This window comes from Oreochromis aureus, linkage group 16 (assembly GCF_013358895.1).
Source record: "Oreochromis aureus strain Israel breed Guangdong linkage group 16, ZZ_aureus, whole genome shotgun sequence".
Lineage (NCBI taxonomy): Eukaryota > Metazoa > Chordata > Actinopteri > Cichliformes > Cichlidae > Oreochromis > Oreochromis aureus.
This window is the reverse complement of record NC_052957.1, coordinates 30154587-30170907: the sequence shown is the minus strand read 5'-3', so window position 1 is coordinate 30170907 and position 16321 is coordinate 30154587. Positions and strand designations below refer to the sequence as shown.

Genomic DNA, 16321 nt, shown 5'->3' with positions numbered 1-16321 from the left:
ACACAGCTCTCAGTCAATCACAAGCCTGTTTTTTGTAGATTCTCTGTCATAGGTAACAGAGATGACTGACTGGTATCCATTTCATCCAGTTTGTTACATCATATCAGCGAGTATTATATATATACAAAACAGTTGCTGTGTATGTTGGAACTGTTTCTATTGGCCTAAAAAATCTTTTTTATTTTTATGTGATGAAGGCCGGGAAAAATATGTATGATAACATACTGCTTATGAGATATGGAATTTAAAAAGGTATATGGCAAACATACAAAATTAACCACTGAGGTTAATCATTTTAGCTTAAATTATTTTCAGACAAAAGTACTAAAAAAGTAGAAGTGATAATTGAGACCTAATGATTTCCGCATGGCAATTCCTTGTGACTTTGAGCTCACGCATGATCACATTAATTTTATTTTCATAATTTAAACAAAGCTTAAGAATTATGAATTTCCTTATCAATTTATTTTTGATGCAGTTCCAGACTGAACTGTATCAATTTACTGATTTAAAATCTTAGTGGAGCAGCTTTCATTGTATTTCTATATTACGTTGACCTCACTGCTGTCATGCTTAAATATCAGCAGAGTGATAACACATTTAATAGCTTTTCTAAACCAGGGGTAAAACAGAGCATAGATCAATGGGTTTAAACATGAGTTAAAATAAAAGACAAGAACCACAAAAGATGCAGATGAATCATTGACCACATTTTTATCAACAAGAGAGTAGCAGTAAAACGGGCAGTAGCATGCCAAAAATACAACTACAAGAACCCCCAGAGTCCTGGCTGCTTTCAGCTCAGATTTGTTTGCTTGATTCAGTGAACACTGAAGTGTGACAGCTGTAACATGAGAGCGCATGGCACGAGCCTGAGACACAGCCACCACAAATACTCTCATATACAAAACTATAATAACAGTAACTGGAACTATAAAGGACAAAGCAAGGTCAACAATCCCTGCAATGTCATTAATAATAAGCACACACTCTCCATAGCACGAATTATACCTGCCTGGTTCAACTAGGATATCTTTCATATAAAGACTCCAGTAGAAAATAGAAAAAAACCAACACAAATACACACTGAGCTTGACTCTGACCACAGTAATTCTGGTGGGGTAATGCAGAGGATCACAAATCGCCACATAACGGTCAACTGATATTAGAACTATGTTCCCTATTGAAGCACAGGTAATGTTGCTGGTCAGGTACCAATAAACAGAACACATTACATCACCAAGTACCCAGCAGGTCGTGTTTCTAAAGATCTCTAATGGCATCAGCAGAAGACCCACAAGAAAGTCTGAGACAGCCAGAGAGAGGAGGAGGATGTTACTGGGTGTATGAAGCTTCCTGCAGGGAAACAGAAAAGAATATAATGGACATTGATATTTTTTTTAAATGACTTAAATTAGATTTTCATTAGTTAAAGTATTTAGTAAGATTGAGTCTAGGTATATAAAACTTAATAGCTGGTTAAAATACTCCACTTCAATCATCTCAATCTTAATCATAAAATCAAATGCCATAAATCATAATTTTCTGAAGCTTAAGTTTCTAAAATTTAAAAGTATAGTTTCAGCTGAGAAATGTATCTCTGCCTGAAGTGGGAGACTGAGATGATGACCAGAAGGTTTAGAGCAGCAGTGATCACAGAGATGCAGAACAGCACAATGTTCAGGAGCACAGCTTTGGACCAATGAAGTGTCGGCTTCCTGCAGGAACTGTTGAGGAGTTGTGGAAAACAAAGCTCAGCTGCTTTCTGAATCTCCATCATCAGACAGCTGCAGCTCACTGATCAGAATGTTTTCTCACAGACCTGATTTATTACACCACCACCCACAGACATACACACACGACACACACAAAAATGTCCCTCCTCTTTCTCACTACACCATACATTCACTGTTCAATCAATTAATAATCACTAATTTTACATTCATCTGAAATTCATGATATTGGTTATTATTATATTATGTCTTGCAACATGTGCCTGCTTAAAATGTCATTGTCCAGGCAGGACTGGATTTTGTTTCTCTTTTAACTCAGGTTCTGTCATTCTTACCAGGGTGACAGCTGAACTTGACAGTATGGGCCCAATGTCTGAGAACAAACACTGGAGGGAACAAAACACAGTTAAGTCTTTTTCCTGGGTCAGACCCATCCTGCTAAGCATTTTGGACAAGTGTCTCAATCTCCCATATTAATGAGCTGATGATGGGTGATGGATCAGAAGGATTGGGGCACTGATGATGGGACAGAACATCTTGTTTTACATTGCAGGTCTATAGGCAAAAGCAAGGTTAAATCTAGTAAAGAACAGGGTCTATTGGGCTTGATGAGCATTTAGTTGCTTAGCAAAGGCACTCAAGGATTTTAATTATCCATCCAAATGACAAAAGCTTTCTCAGCTCCTTCCAGCCAATCTCTCTATTTTTCCAGGGCATTATAATTTAGTTCTGTGGGACAGAGACAACGGGAGAAAAGGGCACCAGGGAACATTTTGCCTTCTCTTTGCTGAGGAGACAGAAGTTAGCAAACCCAAGAAAGCACTGGCGATGCTTCTGAGTACCGGTAAGGGCCAGTAAACACTGCCTACACCTTAGCTGGGTCTGCCTTGATCTGCCCTTTTTCTATGATGAAACCAAGAAAAGAGACTGAGTCGCATTTCTCACCTTTGATGTAGATTTTATTTTCTTGGAAGTGCTGCAGCACCTGGTAAACATGGAGTTAGTGTTCCAAGAGAGTCCTTGAGAAAATGAGGTTATTGAGATATAGAAAGACAAAATAGTTTAGGTAATCATGGAGAACATTGTTAACAATAGCCTGAAAAACACCAGGGTGATTGGTTAAGACTAAAGGGCATGACAAGATACTCAAAGAGAGAGATGAGTGGAAAACTGCTTTTAACACCCACCTTAGCCACTTTGATTAAGACCAGATGATAAGCTTTTCATAGATTAAGCTTTAAAAAAATGTGGCTCCTTGCAGCATTTCCAAAGAGGATGAGAAAAGCTCCTGCAATGGTTGCATGATTAAATGTCCTGTAGCAATGGGCCAGACACCCTATACTTCCGAAGCACCTCCCATAGAATACCCAGAGGGACTCGGGATATTCCTTCTTCAAGTCCACAAAATACATGTAGAATGGTTGGGCAAACTCCCATGCACCCTTAAGTATCATGGAGAGGGTAAATAGCTGGTGCAGTGTTCCACAGCCTGCAGAAAACTGCATTGTTCCTTCTGAATCCAAGGTTTGACTAACGTACGGGCTCTCCTTTCCAGCACCCTGACATAGATTTTCCTGGGGAGGCTGTGATACCCTACAGATGGCACATACCCACTGGTCCCTCTTCTTAAAGATAGGTACCACCCCGGTCTGCCAATTCAGAGGTACTGTCCCTAATCTCCACACAGCATTGTAAAGGCATGTCAACCAAGACAGTCCCACAACATCCAGAGCCTTCAGTCAAACATCATCCACCCTGGGGCCTTGCCTCCAAGGAGTTGTTTAACTACCTCAGTGACTTCACCCGCGGTGATTGATGAGTCGTCCCCCTCATCCCCAGACTCTGGTTCCTCTACGGTAGACATGCCAATGGGATTAAGGAGGTCCTTGAAGTATTCCTTCCACTGGCCAACAATAGCCTTAGTAAAAGTCAGGACTGCAGAGCACTGGTTTCCCCTGCTGAGTCGCCTGACAGTTTACCAGAATTTCTTCAAGGTAGTCCTAAAGTCTTTTTCCATGGGCTCTCCAAACTCCTCCCACACCCAGGTTTTTGCTTCAGACTTCAGACTTTGCTTCAGACTGCACGCCTTTGGGGCGGAGGATCGCAAGTCGATTCCCGCCTGGGGTGTCTGTATCCAGTAAGGGTCCTAAGGCCAGACCCCCCATGCTAAGCGAGCCTATCGACGTTGCAGAAAGGTGCGATGAAGAAGGTGCCTAAGAAGTACAGCAAGCTGTCCATACCCGAGGCCTTGGAAACTACTCGACAAACTAGTCGACAATGACTCACAGCCTTGGCCAGCTGCTTGAAGAGGTACACCAGAGAGATCGAAGGCAGGAGAATAAACCAGCTGTTCTCCACAGAACCAGCCAAGGTGTACTCTCAGTGGCAGGGGAACATATGAGAACAGGACCACCAAGGCTAGAGACGGAACAATACTGGAAGAGCATATGGAAGAAGGCCGCAACCCATAACGGCAATGCTCAGTGGCTAGTGAATCTGAGGGCAGACCACAGCAACCTCCCTGAACAGGGTCCAGTAACCATCACAGTGGCAGACATCCAAGAAAGGGTCTCCAATATGAAGAGCGTCTGGCGGCACAAATGAATCAGCTACTAGCTGACGAGAGACACCCAGAATGGCTAACAGTCCTGATCCTCAAGGACCCCCAGAAGGGACCGGTCCCCTCTAACTACCGACCAATAACCTGCCTCAGCACTACGTGGAAGTTCCTGTCAGGCATCATAGCGGCTAAGATGAACAGGCACATGGCTCAATACGTGAGTGGGGCACAGAAAGGAATGGGCAATAATACCAGAGGCGCAAAACACCAGCTACTGGTAGACCGAACAATCAGCCGAGACTGCAAGACCAGACTGACCAACCTGTGCACTGCTTGGATTGATTACAAGAAGGCCTATGACTCAATGCCCCACACATGGATCCTGGAATGCCTAGAACTGTACAAGATCAACAGGACCCTAAGAGCCTTTATCAGGAACTCAATGGGGATGTGGCATACAACACTAGAGGCCAACTTCAAGCCCATAGCACAAGTCACCATCAAGTGCGGGATCTACCAAGGACATGCTCTGTCCCAATGCTGTTCTGCATAGGCCTGAATCCCCTCAGTGAGATCATTGACAAGACTGGCTACGGATACCGACTACGGAATGGAACAGTTGTCAGCCACCTCCTATGCATGGATGACATCAAGCTGTATGCCAAGAGTGAACGAGACATCAATTCACTGATCCACACCACCAGGATATACAGCAATGATATCAGAATGTCATTCGGACTGGAGAAGTGTAGTCGGATGCTAACAAAGAGAGGGAAAGTAGTCAGAACTGAGGGGATCGAACTATCAGAAGGCAACATTGCAGACATAGAGCACAGTTACAAGTACCTGGGGATCCCACAGACAAATGGGAATCATGAAGAGGCCGCTAGAAAAGCTGCAACCACGAAGTGCCTGCAGAGGGTCAGGCAAGTCCTGAGGAGTCAGCTGAATGATAAGAACAAGATCCGGGCTATCAACACCTACGCCCTGCCTGTGATCAGGTACCCGGCTGGGATAATAAGCTGGCCAAAGGAGGAGATAGAAGCCACTGACATCAAGACAAGAAAGCTCCTGACCATGCATGGAGGGTTTCACCCCAAGTCCAGCACCCTAAGGCTGTACGCTAAGAGGAAGGAAGGAGGCTGGGGAGGCGAGGAAGCATCATGGAAGGACAGGCCCCTGCACGGTATGTACCACAGACAGATAGCGGAGGTGGCTGATATCCAGAAATCCTACCAGTGGCTGGACAAAGCTGGACTGAAAGACAGCATGGAGGCACTAATCATGGCAGCACAAGAACAAGCTCTGAGCACAAGATCCATAGAGGCTGGGGTCTACCACACGAGGCAAGACCCCAGGTGCAGGCTGTATAAAGATGCCCCTGAGACAATCCACACATAACAGCAGGGTGCAAGATGCTAGCAAGGCAAGGCATACATGGAACGCCATAACCAATTGGCCGGCATAGTATACAGGAACATCTGTGCCGAGTATAACCTGGAAGTCCCGAGGTCAAAATGGGAGACGCTCCCAAGGGTGGTGGAGAATGACCGAGCTAAGATCCTGTGGGACTTCCAGATACAGATGGACAAAATGGTGGTGGCTAACCAACCGGACATAGTGGTGGTAGACAAACAGAAGATGATGGCCGTAGTGATAGATGTAGCGGTTCCCAATGACAGCAACATCAGAAAGAAGAAACACGAGAAGCTCGAGAAATATCAAGGGCTCAGAGAAGAGCTCAAGAAAATGTGGAGGGTGAAGGTAACAGTGGTCCCAGTGGTAATCGGAGCACTAGGTGCGGTGACTCCCAAGCTAGGCGGGTGGCTCCAGCAGATGCCGGGAACAGCATCGGAGATCTCTGTCCAGAAGAGCGCACTCCTAGGAACAGCTAAGATACTGCGCAGGACCCTCAAGTTCCCAGGCCTCTGGTAGAGGACCCGAGCTTGAAGGATTGACCGCCCACAGGGGCGAGCGGGGGATTATACATACATACATTATACATACATATATATATATGCATATATATATAATACACACACATAATTATGTGTACATGTATATATTGGTTTGTTGTATATGTCTGAAATAAAGATATGATAATAATAATAACAATAATAATAATTATTATTATTATCATCATTATTATATGTTTTTTTGTATCACATTTGATACATTGTGTGTTTTTGGCAACTTTTTGTTAACAACAATGTTAATTTTAGACAAAAAAAGGAGTTTTGTCCATAACATTTTGAAATGATGGCAGGTATCACTCCCTCCAGTTAATACACGACACCACGGTTCTTCGTTCACTGATGGATTTATTCTTCCATCACACTTCTCCTCCGAAACACCATAAAATCCACCGTCAAATTGTCATTACATAAAAGTACAGAATGACCAAACATAAACATTACAAATAACCATTTAAACCTAAGTTAACAAATACGTGATAAACAAACACAGTTAACATACCTCGCTGGCTGCACGTAACCCTGAGGGAATGAGTCCACTTCAGGAACAAAAACTTGATGAAAATAATTCCCAATTTCTTCTTCTTTTTCACAGCTTTCTTCTACTTTAAAACAGCTTATTTATTCCTTCTTGTGACTTAGTTAACTTATAGCTTAGCTTCTTTGCACATGCTTTTGACTTCCCTTTACGTCACTTAAAGGGCCCTGTGCGCAACACAGAATGAAACTTAGTTCCTACCCCAAAAGGAACCACAATAAATAAAGGAAATAAGTAACATACATGAACACAATAAATTAAACAAATTGACATAATTTACATTTATGGCAGTTAAAGCAGGTATTATTCATGTTGATAAGACAGAGGTCTCAGAAACTCATACTCAAACTCAAACATGATACAAAGAGCATTATAGGGTTAAAAACGTATTTCCTAGATCCAGCTTTACAGACAGTGATAATTCTGTAAAGTAAGATACATCAATATATGATTCAGATTCATAATATGATTCAGTTTAGGCAGTGAAAATGTTGCATTTCAAATACAGCATAGAGTATTGCTAGTAGTTTACAAAGAAACTGAAAAAAGAGAGAAAATGATCTTTGCCTGAAGTGTGAGACAGAAATGATGACGAGAAGGTTGAGCACTACAGTGAGCAAAGAGATGGATGACAGCAGAGTGTTGAGGAACACTAATTCAGACCAGCAAAGTTTCTGCTTCTTGCACGAGATGTTGAGGAGTTGAGGAAAACAGAGCTCCGCTCCATCCTCGGTCTTCATCATTTAACAACTTCAGCTCGCACAGCTCTGTCTGACCAGAACATCCTCTCATGAAGCTGATCTCCCTTTTTCCTGACAGCCCTCCCTTCCTATGTTTCAAACACTGAAGGATGTTGATGTCATTCCTTTGTTTCTCTACACAAAATCGCACTCTATCACTATTTTCTCCTTCACACACCTTTGCCTAAATTTTCTGCTTTTATCCCATTTTGTTTTCATCTTTTTCCTACTTTCTTACTTAATTTTTTATTTTTTGCTTTAATTACTTGCACTCTTAGTGTTTCCTAATATGCTGCTCAAATGTGAGACTGATTATTACCACATAATTTGATAAATATCAAAGTCAGATTTTAGATCACCATGTAGCACTCCTTTTTGGTAAACTGAGTTCAATTCACTGGCCAGGCCCAGGCCTGATTAATGCCAGAATGGCTGAATCAAGAAATCACCTAAATAGAAACTACCTGACAAAGTGAATGGCATCCATGGGAGAGTTCCAAAGTGAGAAAAAAGTTTTTTGGAAAGTTTGAATCCCATTACACGTGATGTTAAATAACACAGGCATTTTATGAAAAAAAACTTCCTATCAGTAGTTAAACGTGGTGGTGGTAGTGTAGTGGTCTACTGCTTTGCTGCTTTAGGACCTAGACAACTTATCTGAATTGATGGAACCATGGATTCTGCTACCAGACAATCATGAATGAGAATATCCAGTAGAGTTGGATGTCTCGAGACCGGTCTTGGTCTCGAGACCGGTCTCGAGACCACTTTTACGTGGTCTTGGTCTCGTCTTGGTCTCGACGGACTTTTGTCTTGGTCTTGTCTTGGTCTCGACTGACTTTCGTCTCGGTCTTGGTCTCGGTCTTGCGTTCTCAAATCGACATAGTGTTCGGGAGATTTGGAGTCAACCATCAGCGGAGCGGGGGGGTGGCTTACTGGGCTTAAGCCCGGGTCATTTTTTCAGAAGCATGGGGTCTTTTCGAGTGTAATTTGTTAGTTAGATGCCTGACTGACAACTGTATAAAACAAAAACAACACACGAAGCACAGAGCGCACCGTCGTAAATTCCCCCTAATTTTGGTATGATCCGAGCTCAGGCACTAGGCGACTGAGCGCAGCACACATGTGAGCGAGGGGGGAGAAGCTGCTGCCTGCGAGTTTGCTGCACACAGAGGAGAGCTTAAGTTTGACCAGGTACCAAAACAAATCATTCGTACTGTACAAATAATGTAAATATGACGGTGTATCACAAAAGATCGATATCAAACTGATCACTTGGTTGCGTTACTTGCTCTTCGAGTGAATCAACAAATGGATAAATAAAAAGCCGAACAATAATGCTGTTTTTTTTTAGAGAGTCTTAGCTTACATTTCATATTTTCAGTTGTTACCCTCCACGGCTAAATAAACTCTCTAAATCGGTTTCAATTGTGTACTGATGAACACATCAATGGACATAAGGAGCTTCTTTCAAAGAAAAAACTGAGGTAGATGTTATTTTATATATTATGCTTTGTATGTTGTTCAGTATATCTATGCAAAACAAGAGGAATTTCAATACACAGCAGTATATTCACAGTTGACACCAGATATTTACATACACTTTAGGGAGAAAACATAAAAACCTTTTTTTTTTTTACTGTTAAACATCAATTTAGAGTAAACTTGTTTTGTTTTACATAAATGTTGAAATATCTTTTGAATTAGTTAAATGTCAGAATAAAAAGAGGGAGCTGTCTAGTTTAATCACTTTCATCAAATTTAGGAGTACATATACACTAAGTTTATTGTTAATTAATAAGAAAACTCCAGATGATTCCATTCTGAGCTGAAGAAGCTTCTGATAGGTTAGTAGAGTCCATGTGAGTAAATTGGTGGCACACCTGTGGATGCATATAAGGCAAAACACAGAGCCTGTTTCTTTGAAATGGGAAAAATCAAGAGATATCAACCAAAACACCAGGAAAAGAATTGTGGAGCTCCATAAGTGTGGCTCAGTTTTGAATACAATTTACAATTAAGAAATACAGATAGTTTCTCTCTTTACTCTTAAATTTAACAAATATGTTTTTATATTTATCAATGTAAAAAAATAAACATTTAGTCTGATTTGATGTTACAATTAAAAAAGTGTTTGTGTTTTTATCTGAAGAGTATGTAAATATCTGGTTTCAACTGTATATTTGATGATGTTGGTGTTTGGCTTGATTGTCAGCACAAAGAGGGAGAGAGAGGGAGAGAGAGGAGAAGAGAGGGAGAGAGAGGAGAAGAGAGGGAGAGAGAGAGGAGAAGAGAGGGAGAGAGAGAGGAGAATGAGGACAGAACAGAGGTGGAACAAGAGCAGGTGAGACACACATGTTAGTCAAATGGTTGTTTGCCAAAACTCATCAGAACATGTATCTAGTGCCTAGTGTAACTTTCTAGATACAATTTGTTACGTTTCAAATTCTATATTTATTAAGTTATGCAGGCTTGTTTGCACAACAAGGCTAAATAATTATATATAAACTTTTCTGAATCTAAATAGTGTACTTTGGTAGAATTAAAAAATAAGTGTAGTGCAGGTCTATGATGATTTTCAGTGCTACTATCATCTAGTTCTGATTCTAGTTCTGTCCTGGTTAAATCCTAAGTAGTCCTGATTTTGAACTGCTGTAGTCCTGTTTTAATTCCGGATCAGTTCTGGGTCTGGTTGAATTGGGGTTTAGTCCCTGTGTTTTGATACAGCCCTGACTTTGTTCTGCCTTGCTGCTTAATTAAAAACTAGTTTAAGGTGTCCTGCATATGTGATATTTATTTTTTTCCTATATGAAGTCATTCTTTTTTTAACAAAACTCAAAACAGAGCCTAATAATCTTTCAGTCATTTCTACCCTCACTTAATTTCCTTTCGCTGCTCAGCTCTCACACGGTGGTTCAGCTATAGCTCTAATCCCTCCATATTGTGGCCAATCACAATATGGAGGGATAATATCATTATGTGAAAAACAGAGAGGGTGAGAGACGCGACAGTCAAGTGGAGCGTGCGTCTGTCCTCTCAGTAAGTGAGTAAGACAGTAGACAGCGGTGAGGAGGGCTGTGCGAAAGCAAAAACACATAAATATGCCTGACACCCGTAAACGAAGCAGCGTCTGGCTGGAGTTTAAAGACTTTTTTTGTCTCGGTCTTGGTCTTGGTCTTGGTCTCGTCTCGGTCTTGGTCTTGGTCTCGATACCCTATTGTCTTGGTCTTGTCTTGGTCTCGATACCCTATTGTCTTGGTCTTGTCTTGGTCTCGATACCCTATTGTCTTGGTCTTGTCTTGGTCTCGGATTAGGCGGTCTTGACTACAAGTCTAATATCCAGCCATGAGTTTGTGCTCTGATGTTCAAACACACTTGGGTTAACAAGCAGGATAATAATTCAAAACAGACCAGCAAGCCCACCTCTGAGTGGCAAAAAAAATGAAAAAGGCTTTGGACTGGTTTCGATTCCAGATTAAAACATATTAAACATATTAAAATAAAAGAATGGCTAATTGAGGGAGAATTAACATGGACACCCCATCTAGGGCCTCCCTCCTTCTCCTTCTCCTTCCAGGACTGTTGCACAGATATCGCCGAGATGTGTGGCCTTAGGTCCTCAGTACTCTTGTGGGCTGCGGATGGACCGGTTTTCCTAGACTTACACTTTACACTCTCTCTATTTCTCTCTCTGACACTCACACACACACACTCACACACACACACACACACACACACACACACAACACATAGTCATACATCCGACAAGAAGACTGATTTATTTACCTATGCATTTTGTTTTTCTTACCAGTGCGACAGTTAGTGACACATTGTGCATTTCTATTTGTACTCAAGTGCATCGTTTTATTGTATCTTCACCAATGTTCCCACAGCCTCCCTTTTTTCTGCCTGTCCTGCATTAGACATTATCATATTGTATACCACATATAATATAATAACTGAAATCATTCAAATAACATGAATACAAATGAGCACATAAAAGAAACAACTGAACAAGAGCAGCCTATGGAGAATATATAGAGATAATGTTGGAAAAGCAAAATATGTTTAGCACAACAATGCATTGAGATCATAATTCTAATTGCAAAAGCTGCCAGAGGGGAAAAGAAAGGGGGGGATTCTGCAAGGAAGAAGGGGCTAAAATTCCTCCACATCAGTGTCTGCTGCCAGCTACTTTTTCACATAGGACCAGGTAGGGTAGGGTAGCTTTTGTCCCGTAATAAATGAAATCATGATTTCAAAACTGTACTTTTACTTGTGTTATTTTTGTTTAATATTAAAATTTGTTTGGTGTTCTGAAAAATTGCAACAAATATGCAAAATGATTTTTCACAGCATTGTGGTTGGAGTTCAGACCTTACAGTGGCCAACTATACATTCATGCTTGACTGTATATCGGAGTCCATGTCAAAAGGTCAACAATATAAGCAGTCCTCAGTGCTTCCTCTCTCCAAGGACCTTCTCCAGCTCTTCTGTGGCAATAACGAGAAGTTCTCAAACTAGCTTAGAGATATACTATAAAGAGAGCTGTGGCCTGCATATTGTTTGCTAAACTTTCTAAAGTTTTTAAAGTGGCCTGTGCTGGAGTCCTTTAGGTGAAACAGTGACAACACAATACAGCATCCTGTTTAGGTTTCTTTATATTTTGTCTTTGGTTTGTAAAATGACTTCAGTTACCCATTTATGTCATTTTAACAAAGAGTTCTTAAAAGAGCTGTAAACCACAGAGCCACATTTTGAACAGACATTTGTTTGTATATGTTCGTGTCCATATGGCTACACACTTTATGTCAGTGTAGTTTTGTAGCTGTACTCTTGTCATTAAAGCAATTTTATGAAGTCCTGACATCAGGGACAATCTGTAAATTAGAGCAACAAAAAAGAGAAAGATAAAAAAAAGGGAACACATTGTCCCGAAAGGGTTCATTTAAGGTGCAATATTTCTCTTTTTTTAAGCAAGTCAGAGGTCCAACAAACATCTCATAACAAAATCCAGAAATCTAACAAGACACACTAGGGAAAACAGCTGTAGACCAAAAGCACAACAAAGAATTGAGGTGAGACTGAGATTATAAATACACACAAGGTAATTAGGGCAACAGCAGGGTAAACAGCTGAAAATAATCAGGCATTACAAGACAAGGGAAGCAAAACTAAACAGCAAACATAAGACAAGAGACTATCAAAATAAAACAGGAAACCCAAGGCATGGGAAAACTGGACACTAACCCTAACCATAACATAGATGTGAAGAACACGGCGGGATGGGAATAAAATGAGTGGGAAAATTAAATATAAACAAAATCTAACCATGAACAGAATCCAGACAGCTAAACGAAAATGGAAATAAAAACATAAAGAATCCAATTTGCAAATAATTGGTGAATGTAAAAGCCTATAAGTGATGCATTGGTTTGCACTTTTTCCTGACAGCAGTTGGTTTCTGGGTTTGAATGCATCATCTGACTAGAGCCTTTCTGTGTGGACGATGCATGTTCTCCTCGTGTCTGCAGTTAGTGTGGTTAGGTCTAAACTACCCATAGATGTGATTGTGAAGGGTTGTCTGTCTCTCTGTGTTAGTCCTGTGACAGACTGGTGACCCATCCAGGATTCATTTCACCTCTTGCCCCATGCCATTAAAATATTCAGAGTTAGCTACAAACAGCTTCATGACACCATGCTGAGCATCTTGGTTTTATCTCCTCCACTTCCTCATCTATAACCACAGCCTTTTTTCATGGCATTTGTTTGACAGCCGAATAATGACGTTGATGTGTACATATTTAGTGTAAGCATAAATCAGCATAAAACAAAAAAAAAAAAGAAGTTGACAAGAACTGCTAAGTGGCAACTTGAATGTGAACAACCACTCACAGGGCCAGTGGGAAGCCCTATCTATCTATCTATCTATCTATCTATCTATCTATCTATCTATCTATCTATCTATCTATCTATCTATCTATCTAATGAAGCGAGATCGATCAACTGCAGACCAGACAACAAACGACGGAGGCACCAGACAAATGCAATCAAACGATGAGTTTATTAACACAGGAGAGGAAACATCAGCATGTGTCTTCCTCTGACAAAAATACATTGAATGCTGGTTTTATAGCATAGAAAATTAACGCCCACACATACACGTCAACACAGGTCAAAAATACATTGTTTACAGACATGAGCACATCTCGTACATCTTAATAACTATAAACAGTCATATAACTTCTCTTTTCTATAACACCTGCCTTTTAAGGTAATAAACTTCAAGCTTTGGGATCGTTAAGAGCTAATAATTGACCCTCGTCACCAATCACTAAGTAAACAGAATTGGCGCAGGTCTCAAAAAAAAGCAGAAGACACTTGGGCCTTCGCTCAGGCCTGCTACTAGATTTAATGTGTATTGTAAGCATGCATGCAATTAACCTGCTATGTTCTCATCTTCCCTCAACATGTATCACCTGGACACTCTCACCAGTGAAGCTTAAAACCCTCTTGGATGGAACATCAACTCTAAACAAGCACAGATATGCATTGTGTATAGAATGAACTCAACCTGTGAATAGAAAGGTCATTGTGATCACAAACATATTCAATGCAATATGAACCCTATAAGAAATATTACTGATAAAATAATACTGTAAAACATGTTATTAATGCATTTATCATAAGGCAGGTTATGTGGTAACAATAAAAGAATCTCTGAATCCCAACAAGCTATCTATCTATCTATCTATGATTCAAAGTCTGGTCTCTGGACACTTGATGAATATGGGCCTAATTTCTGTTTTCAGTGTAATTCTGTGTTTGAGTCCCAGGAACATCCTCTCTATGTATACCTAAACTTTTGGTTGTTCATAGCTCTTCAGCAGTTGGCCTCTGTGCATGACTGCTGTGTCAATGCATTTTAACTGTTTTTCATTAAAATAGATTTAAGTTTTTATTTGTTAATCCAAATAATCCATAATAAAGTTGAAGTTGTGGGCTTTAAAAATCAAAACAATGACTTAAAGAACACAAGTGCATTGCACAGAGCCTAAGGGAACGGCAGAGCAACATTATAACTCTCTGAGGAGCTGTGCTGTGACAATCTGATCCTTCTCTATTATAAAAATATTTGTGTAGATAATTATTACATAAATATCTAATGACTGAAAGTGATGACAGAAAACTTTCTCAGCTAAGAAACTTCTCAACTGGGATTGCATCACATGTTGATTTGTGAGACTGCATCATGTGTTTATCCTGAAGCTTGTTTTCTTCACACCTCTGATTGCAGTAACACCTCAGAGGCGAGATAGCATCATCTGATACTCACCCATGCGGGTGTGAAGCATGTCTTGAGGGGTTCAGTGCACGGCCATTAGGAGCAGCTAATGGGCTATGAAACATTCTTCATGGAGCCGCAGGTTAAGTCTTATGGGAACTTGTGAGTGTTTGTGTTTTGGGCCTGCTAATGGCCATAGAACACAGGCAAGTGCCACAGGTACTGAAGTAAAAGTTAACACTCATCTATGGAGTTATTTTTTATTTAGCTGGGACTCATTAAGACTGCACAAACAAGTCCACACAGAGTTCACTTTAACTTCTCATTTGTCTCAAGTTTTTTGTTTTTCTTCTAAAAGTTTGTACCAAAGACCCCACACAGTCACTGTGTCTTAGACTAGACTTTCCCCCATATGTCACCCGTTTTATCCTGTTGGTTGGTCATTAAATGTTTATTACTCTTTATTCAGCAACTGCTTGTATTTTTCATGCATTCTTGTGACTTCATAAATATTTTTCTGTGGCCCTGCAAAGAAACTGAATGACAGAGTCCAGTGTCAATCTGTCGAGGCAAGCAGCACTTGTCTAGTGAAGTCTAAAAATAGACATCAATTAAAAAGTAACAAAGGGAAACCGATCTCTGTCCTTTCATCGCAAACAGTGTTCATATCAAACCATATGGCCTGTTTGAGTCCACCCTTTAAAATACTGCCATCTTGTGTCTGGAAGCAGGGTTAAGTCTGCTTTACTAATATTCTATCAGAATCTCCGTGAGGCCTGTGCTTTCAGGGTATGTCTGTGTCCCATTAGCAAAGATTTGAGCTAGTCAAGCCAAGCTGTTTCTGGTTGTTTGTGCATGTACAATATGAATAAACCTCCGGTCTTGCACAGGAAACTGACAAACTGCCACTGGCTGATAGCAAGTAAACAAGCTTCTGTGATTCATTGTGGTAATAGATCAGTTTCCTCTTACTGACCATCATGTGCGATATTAAGTGAGGCTGTTAGAGTATAGTGTGACACATTTTTATATGACTTCTTTGCAATGTTAGCAAGGTCACCGTTGATGATGGAGAGATGTGCCATGTCCAGTTTGATACAGCAGACAAGTTTAATTAAAGCTAAACAGGTTCAGGCTCCACCAGCAATCTCTGATATCTAATATCTCTGAGAAATTTGTTGGTTCACCAAATGTACAGATTAACCACCGTTAAAATTGTATTCCTCCTATATTCACAATTAACCATGTCAAACAATGTTCAAGCCTTTTATTCATATATTTAGATTTTTTTTTCTTACAATCAACATTTAGGCCTGTGTTTCTGAGCTTGGAGGATATTATTTAGAGATATGTGGTCCTGAGCCACTTAAAACTGATGGCAAACATTTTTTTGCATAAAAGCAGCTTTTTGATCATTGATGTGCAATTTGCCAATAATACACATGCAGTGAGGTTTGTACATACTGTTTTATTGTTTCATTTTTCTCTAAAA

At 40.4% G+C, this 16321-nt stretch overlaps 1 protein-coding gene across 1 annotated transcript; it reads right to left on the bottom strand.

Moving 5' to 3' along the window:
- Positions 1–542: 542 nt before the first annotated feature.
- LOC120433523 (trace amine-associated receptor 13c-like) lies at positions 543–7544 on the bottom strand. The gene is made up of 2 exons (XM_039599802.1): positions 7372–7544; positions 543–1356 (listed from the first exon to the last, which is right to left on the bottom strand). The coding sequence occupies exons 1-2, from the start codon at positions 7542–7544 to the stop codon at positions 543–545; spliced, it is 987 nt and encodes a 328-aa protein (XP_039455736.1).
- Positions 7545–16321: the final 8777 nt, after the last annotated feature.